The sequence below is a fragment of the Gymnoscopelus braueri genome (assembly GCF_963280865.1).
Source record: "Gymnoscopelus braueri genome assembly, chromosome: 9".
In the NCBI taxonomy this organism is placed as follows: Eukaryota; Metazoa; Chordata; class Actinopteri; order Myctophiformes; family Myctophidae; genus Gymnoscopelus; species Gymnoscopelus braueri.
In genome coordinates, this window is record NC_137610.1 from 45,470,198 (window position 1) to 45,482,537 (window position 12,340).

Genomic DNA, 12,340 nt, shown 5'->3' on the forward strand with positions numbered 1-12,340 from the left:
TGGTACCGGTCACTGTCAGTCATTTCTGTGTATATTTCAGTTATTTGTCTACCTTGTGCAATTGTTGTTTCCAAATCCTAAAAGGCAAACACAAATCTAATTTAGCATTTACATGTTCCGGTATTCAATGCCAAACACACAATTCAATCGTTAATTTTGTACGGCAATCGATCGTCATCTAAACTGTCATGATGGTGACAACCCCTAGGCAGCGGAGGAGGAGGAGGAGGAGGAGGAGGAGGAGGAGGGGGAGGAAGCTCGGCCGTTCACAACCTGACCCGCCGCAGCACCGTCAGCCTCCTGGACACGTACCAGCGATGCGGGCTTAAGCGCAAAAGCGAGGAGCTCGACAACAACAGCAACAGCAGCGTGCACATCGTGGAGGAGAGCGGCCCGCCCAGCATGATCATGAACGGCCAGAGCGGCGGAGGCGGCGGAGGAGGCGGCGGGGGTGGGAACGGCGGAACGGCGACCAGTGGCACCACGACCACCACGGCCAACAACAACAACAACGCCACCACGACGGCCACCTCCACCGCCACCTCCAAGAACAACAACAGCGGCGGCAACAGCGAGGGCGACTACCAGCTGGTGCAGCACGAGGTGCTCTGCTCCATCACCAACACCTACGAGGTGCTGGAGTTCCTGGGCCGCGGCACCTTCGGCCAGGTGGTCAAGGCCTGGAAGCGCGGCACCAACGAGATCGTGGCCATCAAGATCCTGAAGAACCACCCGTCGTACGCGCGCCAGGGCCAGATCGAGGTGAGCATCCTGGCGCGCCTCAGCACCGAGAACGCCGACGACTACAACTTTGTGCGGGCGTACGAGTGCTTCCAGCACAAGAACCACACGTGCCTGGTGTTCGAGATGCTGGAGCAGAACCTGTACGACTTCCTCAAGCAGAACAAGTTCAGCCCGCTGCCGCTCAAGTACATCCGGCCCGTGCTGCAGCAGGTGGCCACGGCGCTGATGAAGCTCAAGAGCCTGGGGCTGATCCACGCCGACCTGAAGCCCGAGAACATCATGCTGGTGGACCCGTCCCGGCAGCCCTACCGCGTCAAGGTCATCGACTTCGGCTCGGCCAGCCACGTCTCTAAGGCCGTGTGCTCCACCTACCTGCAGTCCAGATACTACAGGTAAGAACAGGCTTTACTTTTTTTACAGGGTGGCTGAAAGTCTACAGACAGACCTGTACCTAGTCATGCTTGACACTTCTCTACACTTTTTCCTCATTGGCTGGCCTCTCAGTCAATGAGGGCTCGCCATCCTCTCAGATTATGGGATCTGGACACACAGTGTCAGAGTTCACTTACACACACAGACACAGATGCACTCATTTTCTTTATATTGGTAGCCACCCTGTAAATCTGTCTTGTTTTGAGGCTACTGGATCTGTAGATAGTGATTCTCAACCTGTTCAACTTCGAGGACCCCCATTTGATATAATTGACCCTCTAGAACCCCCGCAAGTATACCCTTGGGGGGGGTCCCTGGAACCCAGGTTGAGAATCAGTGATCTAAGAGATGTTTTTTTAAATGGACATCCCGTTTCGGAAGATGTACAAAATGTTCAAATGTTGCAAATGTTGGGCTGGCACTGTCGCAAAGTGTCGGAGGTGAGGTAGAAAAGGATATTTTGCAATCGTCAGGGAGGGCTGATCAATTTGTTCTCACTCACATTGTTTCAGCGTGTTTGTCATGCATCTTGTCTGATTTAATCCGCTCGATTTTTATTGGAATGTTTTCATAAGTGCGGTGCAGTGATTATTTGGCCCGGGGGCTCACGCTGACTGCCAGAGTTCTAAGATACTTTTGTCATTCGTCCCGTCACCCCCCCCCCTTCTCTTTCTCCCTCTCTTCTCTCGGTGTCTCTCGCCGCCTCTCTCACTCTCCACTACTCACATATTTAACCTTCTTCCAAATGTGAGGCTGGGGCAGTAAGAGAAAACAAAAACAAAACACGGCTGGCTGGCTGAGAAACCAGCTGTTTATTGTGTTTAATATGATAGGAGCTACACAACGAGCATGTTGTGCTGCTCGCTTTGAAGATTAAAGAACACTTGTTCCAGTTTACTTTCATAGCCTGCTAAGAGCTAACAGTGATGATGACATGACTGCACCTGGGACATATTTTGCGGCGGCAAACGTTCTTCTCTTTTCGTCCCATCGAGAGACTGTGAGGAGGAAAAGGCGACCTGTGTTTCAGTTGTTGCTTTTTTTACTTCATATTTTTTCAAGGTATTATTTTCTTTTTGGGGGGGGGGGGGGGGGGCGTACAACTAGATCTGCAACTAGCAATTCTTTTCTCAGCGATCATTCTATTCATGATTACTTTTTCGGTTAATTGAATACCGGTAATCATTGTTTTAATACATCAACGTGAAAGAAATTCAGATAACATTTATACATCACAATGGTGTCCCAAAAAAATACAGAAATCTACAAGCTCTCATCAGCTTGTAGGTCTGCCATCTTTTGATTAAAATCGATACTTTTTTTGGTTTTGTTTTTTTGTTCAAGGTTTCTTTATTTTATATTTTCACATACAGGTCAATAACAAAAAGCATACAAAAACAGTGTATGTTACCCCTAAAATCGATTTTAATGATCAATTACAATAATTTGTTCGATTAACTGTACTGTACTTGATTAACCCTAAACGCAATATCTGAGAACGTGTAAAGGGGGGGACGGACGGACCCGCGTGCCCCCTTCTGCCCAGCGCCAACGGCTGGCTCCCATTTCCCCCCGCGATGGAGACGGAGGGGTCAGAGCGAGTTCTCCTGTAATGCGTCCCCTGTAATCCACACCAGCGGGCCGAGCATTAGAACCAGATGACGCTCTGGGAAAAAGGCCTTCATCCTCCCCAGCAGTTTTTTAAACAGTCCTTCTAGCGGCCCGTAGCAAACACTGTGTTTAGGTTTCAGCTGGAGGCAAGGCCGGTGGTGCTGGTGGTGTTGGGGGGGAGGGGGGGGGGGGGGGGGACGACGAATCAAACGGCGCTCACTTCCACACAGAGGGAAGCTTTGTTTTGGGGGGCCTGGTGCCGGAGCGTAGGGGAGAACAGGTGTGTGAGGCATGGCACCACACTTTAAGCTACAGACACGTACGTGCTTACACACACACACACACACAAACACGCGGGCACATACACATGTGCCAGGCTGTAGCTCTATGGCCTTGCTAGCTTGCGTAGTGCAGATTCTGTGGAGAGAAGAGCTTCTTTGTGCTCATCAGAGCAGATCAATGACTTTTATTAAACCAAAAAAAAATCACAGGAGGTGATTTTACCTGGGAGAAAGTCAGAAGAGGAGACTTAAATTATTTAAGTAAACAGATTTAAACGGCATTTGGAGCACAATGGGAAATTTAGAACTTAACCGCTTTCAGTCTTGCACTCCTGTTTTAGACTTTTTAAAAATTGCCTATCCATTCTTGCAGATCAGCTATTTTCACCTAAGTTGTGTAGAGGGAAATGCTAGAAGTCAACGAAGTGTTTACGTGGGTTGATAATGATCTCTGTCGTTGCGAACCAGAGAAAGTGCTGTTTGCACCCTGCAGTTTGGCTTCTGTTTCTTGAAAGCGCTCCAAAACCTCTTTTTCCTCCAATCTCCAACACCAAGTGGCCTGTGTTCACATTACAGTCCAATATCCAGCGGATCAAGACACACCAGTGTCAGTCACCCATAGTCCCCGTTCATGTCAGTATCTTCAAGTAAACACAACCAGTAGCCAATGTGTGAGTGTTCCTTTACGGGCCCTGCAGGTCAACAAGCAGAGGCCATATAAAACGCTGCTGTTTGTTTAGCGGGGGAGTGAAGAGTGGAGAGAGAGATCAGGCCTTCATTTCCTCTTGGCAGCAAAGAGGGGAGGGATAAAAAAGGTCTGATACCGACGAGAGCTTTTTCCATCAGCCACCAGGAATTACACCAGGGAGTCAGGGATGAGTGTCATCTGTCTCTGAGCCACAGTATGGGAGTTAACCGCACGAACCCTATAGCATCGTCCCTGTTCAGGGATTTTTAGAAAATACACGATCTACAAGCTCACAGCACGCCGTAACACGGTGGCAGGCGTCATCAATGTGTCCGTACGCAGACAAATGCGTCCGTGGCTTTAATTTTTTTACGTAACATTGAGCATAAGACCCAATTACTGAATGTATTTTCCTAAGAATATGTATGACACTGATTTACCATGACGCTATGGCACATTAGGAGTCCACTAGGACAGTTGTTCTCTAACTCTTTTTTTTTTTCAAGGACCCCATAACTCTGAGAGTGCACAAATGGAACCAAATCTCAGAGTTACAGACCTTAAAGGTTTGTGTGTGGTAATATAATTTTCCACTCATTTTTATGTCCATGGCAAAGAAGCAAGGCGATGACCCCTGCGCGGCGGGTTGTGAATCTGTAGATCGGCTGTTTTCGCGAAAGATATTTGGTAGAGAAGGCATCCTGTTTGAATGCTATTCGACTTATGCATAATATAAGCCTGTGCTGTATTGCTTCTGTGTATGTTGTGTGGGTGCCGAGGGTGGCGATGAATTTGTGTTGGTGTGTGCATGCAATGTATGCAGGTTCATCTGAACATACTGTTTGTACCACGTTTTGTGTCTTGCAGTGAGGAAAGAGGGATTCTGGGGGATTAAATAAGAACAGCCAAAACAGCCAAATAGCCGATCTACTAGCTTACATCATACAACAAAAAAGTATAAATCCCTCTTATGAAGCTCAGGAAAAAACAGAGATGTACTCGGTTGTCCTAACAGCAACTGAAGTCATTTGTGTGAACAGCAGGTTCTTGGGTTCATGTTACTGTAAGTTCACAACCCTATAGCTGAGAACATCAACCCGTCGTCCATAATGGGTTGAGATGAGTAGGATAAACTAGACCATCCCAAGATTACAGACGATAACTTTTCAGGGGCGGGGGGGTTATCTAAAGATGTGTTTCCCTGTCTCGCGCCGGCCTCATGCACAGCGTTCCCTGTGATTATTTGTTTTGGCCAGAGCCGTCTAATCCATGTTACACTCCAGTCGACCTCCGCGGGACAAGTAACAGCAAACAGCTCTTTTCTTTATTCCTGGTTACGTAAAGTTGTCTTCTACTTTATGGTACCTTTTCATCATTTCCCTGAAGGCCATGCTTTTATTCATTTTTTTTTGGTTGTTGCTTTTATTGAGAAAGTGAGATGTCAGATTGGGTCTAGAGTTTAAGGGAACATGTTTGAAAATACGACATCTTTTAAGGCAGTCTCTTTTCTTACAGATGGAAATTGGATGTGATAGGCTACGCCATACAGTTTACATTCAAGGCGAGCCATACTGTAGATGGTGTACACAGCTGGGGTTGGGTGGTGTGTGTGTTTGTGGGGGGGGGTGCATATACTGTAACTTGCCTTGCAAATGAGTTATGGATTTCCTGCAGGATTGACTCATGCAAATAAAGTGTTCAAGGAACACAACAAGGAAATGTGCCATTTACAGGAACAATGTTTTGGGCTGATGAGGCCATACTCTGTTGGCTCTGACTTAGGGCTGGGTGATATGACTTCAAATCAATATCACGATTATTTAAAGCCTTTGCCTTTTTTTTACGATTAACAAACGATCATTTAAAAAAATTTACATATAAAAAATAGCAGATATTTTTTCTTGTGTCGATTGATTGAAATGTAATAAGAAGGGGGAAAAAAGGGGGGAAAATATAGGCTACATATAAAAACACTTGCTTGAATTCTATTCAAGTAACCTACATGAGCAAGATTAAGTCGGGTTATTGGTTCTAAATGTCGGTTTCAATATATTTTCGGTCAATAGCCCAGACCTAATCTGACGTCTGTTGTGAACCTTGTGATCCAAACCTGGCCTGCCTCACCCTCACCCCCCCCACCCCCCCTACCCCTGACAACCCCCCCACCCCCACACTCCCCCTTTTTTTGCCTATTATAGCTAATGATGTAACAAGTAAGGTGGCTGTAGCATGGCTTAGATAAAGGGATTATTGTCTCGTCCCAGTTGGGCATGTGCAACTTGTCCTATTTATCTCGTTGGAAGGCAAAAAAGAAAAAAGGGAATGAGATGTGCGGAATGCAGCGCGACGTCATTCATTTTGGAGCCTGGCGGTTTACGTAAAGTTTCCCTGAGGCTGTGCAGCTGGCTGCGTGCGCGGTAAAATTGTCAGTGTTGTTAATTCATACATTTGTGACTCCCTCTGAGATAAATCTGCAATAAAGACTTTGACTGAATTCAGTCTTAACCAATCAGTATGGCAGAGAATGTTAATACAATATAACTACTTTAGTACATCTGCAGTGGTTGGACGTGGTCTACCTGCTCGCTCTTCCATTGAGACATTAAGGGTGCGTTCGGAAATACAGCACTGAGCGCACTGGCCAATACAAACTAATAGGCGAGTGCGCTCCGGTGCGCAATTTCCGAACGCACCCCTAGAGACTGGTGTCGAGGTAGGACAGTGGTTCCCAAAAAAGTGTGGTCCAGGGACCCTCTAGGTTCCTTGAGGGGGGTTCTAAGTGGGCCCTTACAGGCCCTGTAACTCTTGAGTGTGTACACATGGAACCAAATGGACCCACAAGGGTCCATTTGGTTCCATTTGCACACTCTCAGAGTTATGGGGAACCACTGCTGTTTGAGAACCACTGCGGTAGCTACACCGACTCTTTAGTACTGCCCGAAGCTCACTAGTGGATTCTTATAGTCTTATAGTAGAAAGTGGTCTCCCATGTGTGTGGGTGGGAAGGTGGGAGGGAGGGAGGGAGACTCGGGTTCGAGTCCTGGGTTATAGGACATGAAAGTTATTGATTGCAGCTTTGAAAGGGAGAACATGCAGGGAGGATTTGGACTGGTTGGTGGGTTTTGCCTGGCAAGCGGTTGATGTTGATTGGATGTGAGCCGTGTGGAACACAGGTTAACAGCAGACTGCATGAGTGTCTGTCCAGCTGTCTGCAGATGTTATCTATTATCTGCCTGTCTCTCTCTCTCTCTCCCTCTCGCTCTCTGTATGTGTGTGTCTCTCTCTCTCTCTCTCTCTCTCTCTCTCTCTCTCTCTCTCTCTCTCTCTCTCTCTCTCTCTCTCTCTCTCTCTCTCTCTCTCTCCACTTTGAGAGCCTCTGCTCTAGTCAAAATCGAATCAAAATCGCCATAGTTTTCTCTCCGTGCCCCCAGTCGGCATCCCACCTGCTCCTCCTAAAGATGCAACACAACACAGACCGTACAGACACATACAGTAGACCAAGCACATGCACTGTGTTATCTTCACATTGCTGATTCCATACGCGCACGCACGCCACATACGCACGCACGCACGCACGCACGCGCACACACAGGCTTGCATAACACAGGCATCACTGGCCTAATATAGTACAGCTTGGGGAGTTAGCCTGCTTTAGACATTGTAGGTGAAATGGGAATAAAAAAAGAATTAAAAAAAGGAAAGAATAGACCAGCCACAGCGATAACAGTGTCCCAGAGAGAGAACTATAGCTGGACTTGCTGACACCACCAGTAAACTGAGCAAGCACGTTTTTTGAAAAAAAAAAGAAGTGTATTGTTAAAACGTATTCTGACAGTAATCATTACTACAAACAGGGGCGGATTAACCCTTCGTGGTGCCCGGTGCTTGGACCCGGTTTGGTGCCCCCCGGGAGCGCTTTGTCAACGGGGGGGGGGGGGGGGGGGGGGTTTGCTGCGCGAAAAAAAAAGTGACTTCACCAGCGCGTTTCAATGTTGTAGCGCTCCTTTAGCAGCCCTGCTTCTAAATGTTGGCGTTTTTTGCCTTTTTTTTATTTTTTACGCCGTTTGGTGCCCCCCCCAAGGTTGGTGCCCTGTGCTTCAGCACCTCAAGCCCGTTGGATAAGCCACCACTGACTACAAAGTGTTTGTTCTGTAACAGGGGTATCTGCAGCCCTTTTAGTAAACAAAAAATAGAATGTCAGGTTGGGATACCAATTTTCATCTAATCAGGAGAGAGGTGAGAAATGAGCTGACAAAATCGGGACTGGAACACTATTGAAGCTGATGAAAGGTCTTTGTGGGGTTCTCTCTCTCTTGGATTGGATGAAATGTGTTACCCACCTGAAAATGTGTTTTCTGTTTATTAAAGAGCTGGAGTGACAGAGAGACTCCTGTTACTGAACAAACAATGTTTTGCTCTCAGAATGTAGAGCTATTTAACACTCAAGACGGTATACAAATGGAAGTTACAATGCATAAGTTACTGTTAAGTCTTTAAGATGTGACAGTGGCACAAACCACTGTCATTGCCATTATCAGCTAAAGGTCTCTTGCAGAGCAGATAATAACGTATCCAGGTGGGGTCTCCACAACAACATGATAATAATATGGAACCCCGCACGACATATGTGCTTCTTCCACTTTTAGGCGTGGATATGTTTAACCCATTAAAACCGGGAAAGCATGTGTGTCATTTTAGATTTTAGCTGATATACAGCACATCGGTTCTCAAAGTGGGAACACATTTTAACCATATTTCATACTTTAGATATTCAAAAGTCGTGAACAAGCAAACTTTTTAAACTCAAATCTTTGCTTCTGGGGGTCCCTGGAACAACATATTTTGAGATGGGGGTCCGCAACCAAATATATTTTTTTGGGGGGTCCTTGACATGAAAAAGTTTGAGCGCCACTGATATAATAGCAATATAAGTGTTTCAGAAAACTGTTAGGATTTAGAAGAGATTTTTAGAATCAGGTCTCAGGTCTTAATGGGTTAATTGGTGTTGGCGCAGCATGAACGGCTACAGCGCAACGCCGGGATGCTCTGGTACCCTGCAGGCTGACGTCTGTCTGACGCCCTAATAACTGATGACATTGTGAGTGTGTACCCCGCAACCACCCCACTCCACCCCCACCCCCCACCCAGGCTGACTCTGTAAGGCGAGCTTCTCTCTCTCTCTCTCTCTCTCTCCTCCACCTGCCTATCTATCTGTCTTTCCTATCTGTTGTTGTCGGTGACGCACCGGCGCACAGACTGGGGCCGAGGTTCGCGTTCCGCCACATTTCCCCTGCCTCCGTGCGAAACATCAAGGAGAGTTTTAATGAATGAGGTTGCTGTTAGTTACTGTTCTGTGAAGCGTGCGCTAAAGGTGTGTGTGTGACTGTGTGTGTGTGTGTGTGTGTGCGTGTGCGTGCATGCGTGTGTGTCTGTGTGTTTGTGTGTTCGAGAGAGAGAGAGAGAAACAGAGGTAGGTGGGTAAACGGTGGTGGGATCAGGTTGCTGAAGGGAGAGATGGATTAGAGAACGGGTAAAGGAAGGTGTGTTTAGGAAGCGGTTGGTTGTGTTGTCGGAGGTGCAGCTGTTGTTTACGTGGAAGATTCATGGGAAGGTATCGTGAAAAGGGGAGAGGGGGTGGGGAGAGGGGAGAGGGGGTGGGGGTCATTCATTGTTTTTTATTCTTTGGCAGTATACCTGGAAACGCATTGCATTTCCTCCAAAGCCGTAGCAGGTCATTAGTAATGCAGATGAGCGTTGGTTTGCTTCAGCTTGTCTCTGTCACCATTTCTGGTAGGCTTTTTGTTTATCGTATGGTATGGTATGAATATATCACTTTTTCCAATTAAACAAAACATTTTTTTATATAACCTTTCAATAGTATATTTTTTACAACAACCGTTCCACATAAATGTGTTTCTTTGACAACTTCTCTAAACATTATTTTCAGTCGTGACTTCTGAGTGTCTGCCCCCGACGATCGCGGCAAAACGACCGGTAATTTATATTTTCATGAATTTGAAAGATAATGCATATACAGTTTCTGACAACGCTGTTGTTGCTTTCCAAAATATCCTTGGTGCTATAGGAACCTGCAGCGTTTTGTTTCTGAGTGGTGCGTTTGTGTTTTTGTTTCAAACTGAATTCTGGGAATTGCAGTTCCAACAGACCATGGACAGACGCTGTAATGACAATGAGGTGTCACCAAAAAGACACCTAAAATGAATGTTACATAGTATGACTTTGACTAACTAATTTGTCTCAGTAATTAGAATTTTGAATTAGTAATTTGACTCAGAGGAGCATACAGATAGATAAATTATCACTAACGATTTCCCCGTGTACAAGTCATATAGTCAAGGTCGTCGTTCTGGTTTTATTGGGTCTTTATTTCCCCCGCGGGATAATGAAGGTATCTATTGCCAATTCATTAACTTACGTTCTGCTGTTTGGGAACTCAGGTATTCTAATAATATCTCCCAAAATGATAATTACTCCTCCATTTACTCACATCAGCGCTTTTTCTTTATGACAGTCACAGACCTTAGTGTGCGTGACAGAATCCTAATATCCTGTATCTCATTTATAATTTGCCTGAGGGTAACCCTTCCAAAGTGTCTCCACTGAGCAGGCAGCTAGCAGCAGAGATGTTTTGTAGGTAAGCTAATTAATATATATATATATATATATATATATATATATATATATATATATATATATATATATATATATATAACACACACACACACACACACACACACACACACACACACACACACACACACACACACACACACACACACACAGTAGCCAGCTGCTCACAGGCATTCTGGCAGGTAATGAAAGACCATTATTTTACTCCTGGGCATTTTATAAAAGGTGCGAACTTTGCCCTCGCACACTTAGCTAATGCTACGGATGCGTTGACAGGTTATCGTGTGTGTGTGTGTGTGTGTGTGTGCGTGTGCGTGTGCGTGTGCGCGTGTGCGTGTGGTGGTATCGTGCCCATCGTGGTGTGTATTCGTGTGCTATTTCAATCCCTCTCTGACTTCCACCACGATGTTCCATCTGAGCCACATCTCTTTGTTCTCCCTTGCAGTTCCGTAGCCTTTTCAATTTCCATACATTTCCCAGGATATTAAGCCGGCGGAAATTAAGCTGCCTTGATGAAAAAAAAAGAAAAAGAAAAAGGAAGAAGAAGCAGAAACGGGGCGAGCCGCCCACTCTGTGATCTCTCCTCTCTATTGATTGTTTTATACCTGGAAACCAGGGGTTTGATTCTGTCTCTGTTAATAAGGAACAGCTCTCTCTCTCTCTCTCTCTCTCTCTCTCTCTCTCTCTCTCTCTCTCTCTCTCTCTCTCTCTCTATTATGTTTCTGTGAGTGATATTGAGCATCAGGAGTAGGGCTGCAACTATCGATTGCTTCTTAGCGACTACTTTTTTGATTAATCAAATAACTGAAGGCTGTTTTTAGAAAATCGATAGTTTTAGTCAAATTGCATATTCTTTTTTCAGCCATTTTGTTCAATTAACAGTCGCACCCCTAAGTAGGAGAACACACGTATACAGATGTGTACAGGTTGGATGCTCGTATAGCGTTGCTCTGCAGCTGGCATCGGTGCTAAAGAAGGAGGGAGAAAGTGATTAGCATGTTGACACACATAGGCGATGGGGCTGTCGCATTTTACTATTCGTACCGGCTTACTTTAAAAAAAATATATAATATCATTAACTGAATCGAGGGAGAATTGTCACTGAGCAGCAGAATAGTGTGTATATGCTAATATCTGTGCCAGCTATAGCCTCTTTTTTCTTGTGGTTGGAGCGAGTGCCAGCAGAGTGGCAGGGTGGGTGATGGCTGGCCCTCAGCGGGCTGGCTGGCACACAGGGAGGAGGGGGGGTGCCCCCGGGTCTAAATAAATCATGAGGCCCTCCTGCAGATTCAGCCGCTCCCCCTCCCGCCTGTAATGCCCGACATCCCTCCGCAGGGAGCTTCAGAATCACCGCCCCCCCCCACCCCCCCTCGCCTCTCTCCCTCCCTCCGAGTTCCCCCCCCACCCCCCACCACCGCCCTTCTTTACTTTTTCTTTTCTTTCCTCCACCTCCCCTTCAACCCTTCCCTCACCTCTTCCATCCACTGACATGAATATTTAAAAGCTTAACGCCAGGATGGAAAATATGCAGCGAAGGCGAGGGCAGCGCTGGCTGTCTGGCTGGCTGTGAGAGAGAGAGAGAGAGAGAGACAGACAGAGTGAGTGAGAGAGAGAGAGATCATTCTGGGCCCATTGAATATCCTCATTTAACCCATTAAGACCGGGAATGCAACTGTGTAACCACTTTAACCATTATTTTATACTTTGGCTATTAAAAAATAGCAGATATACGAGCTTGTAGATCTGCTAAATACCAAATAATACATATCATTTTGGGGGCTCTTGACATGAAAACGTTTGAGAACCACTGATTATAGTTAGGATTTAGAAGACATTTGTAGATCCTCAGACGCAACGATTAGATTTTTTACAAATGTTCGGTGTAAAAATATATGTAATCAAAATGTTCAAGATTTTTCAAAAATAGCAGATT

The 12,340-nt window shown here is 46.0% G+C and overlaps 1 protein-coding gene across 1 annotated transcript in view; it reads left to right on the forward strand.

Moving 5' to 3' along the window:
* The window catches only part of hipk2 (homeodomain interacting protein kinase 2), a 148,441-nt gene that overhangs the window by 33,425 nt on the left and 102,676 nt on the right, over positions 1-12,340 (forward strand). The window contains exon 3 of the mRNA XM_080437405.1: positions 221-1,136. Within this exon, the coding sequence (XP_080293531.1) occupies positions 221-1,136 (916 nt within the window). The remainder of the gene's footprint in view (positions 1-220; positions 1,137-12,340) is intronic.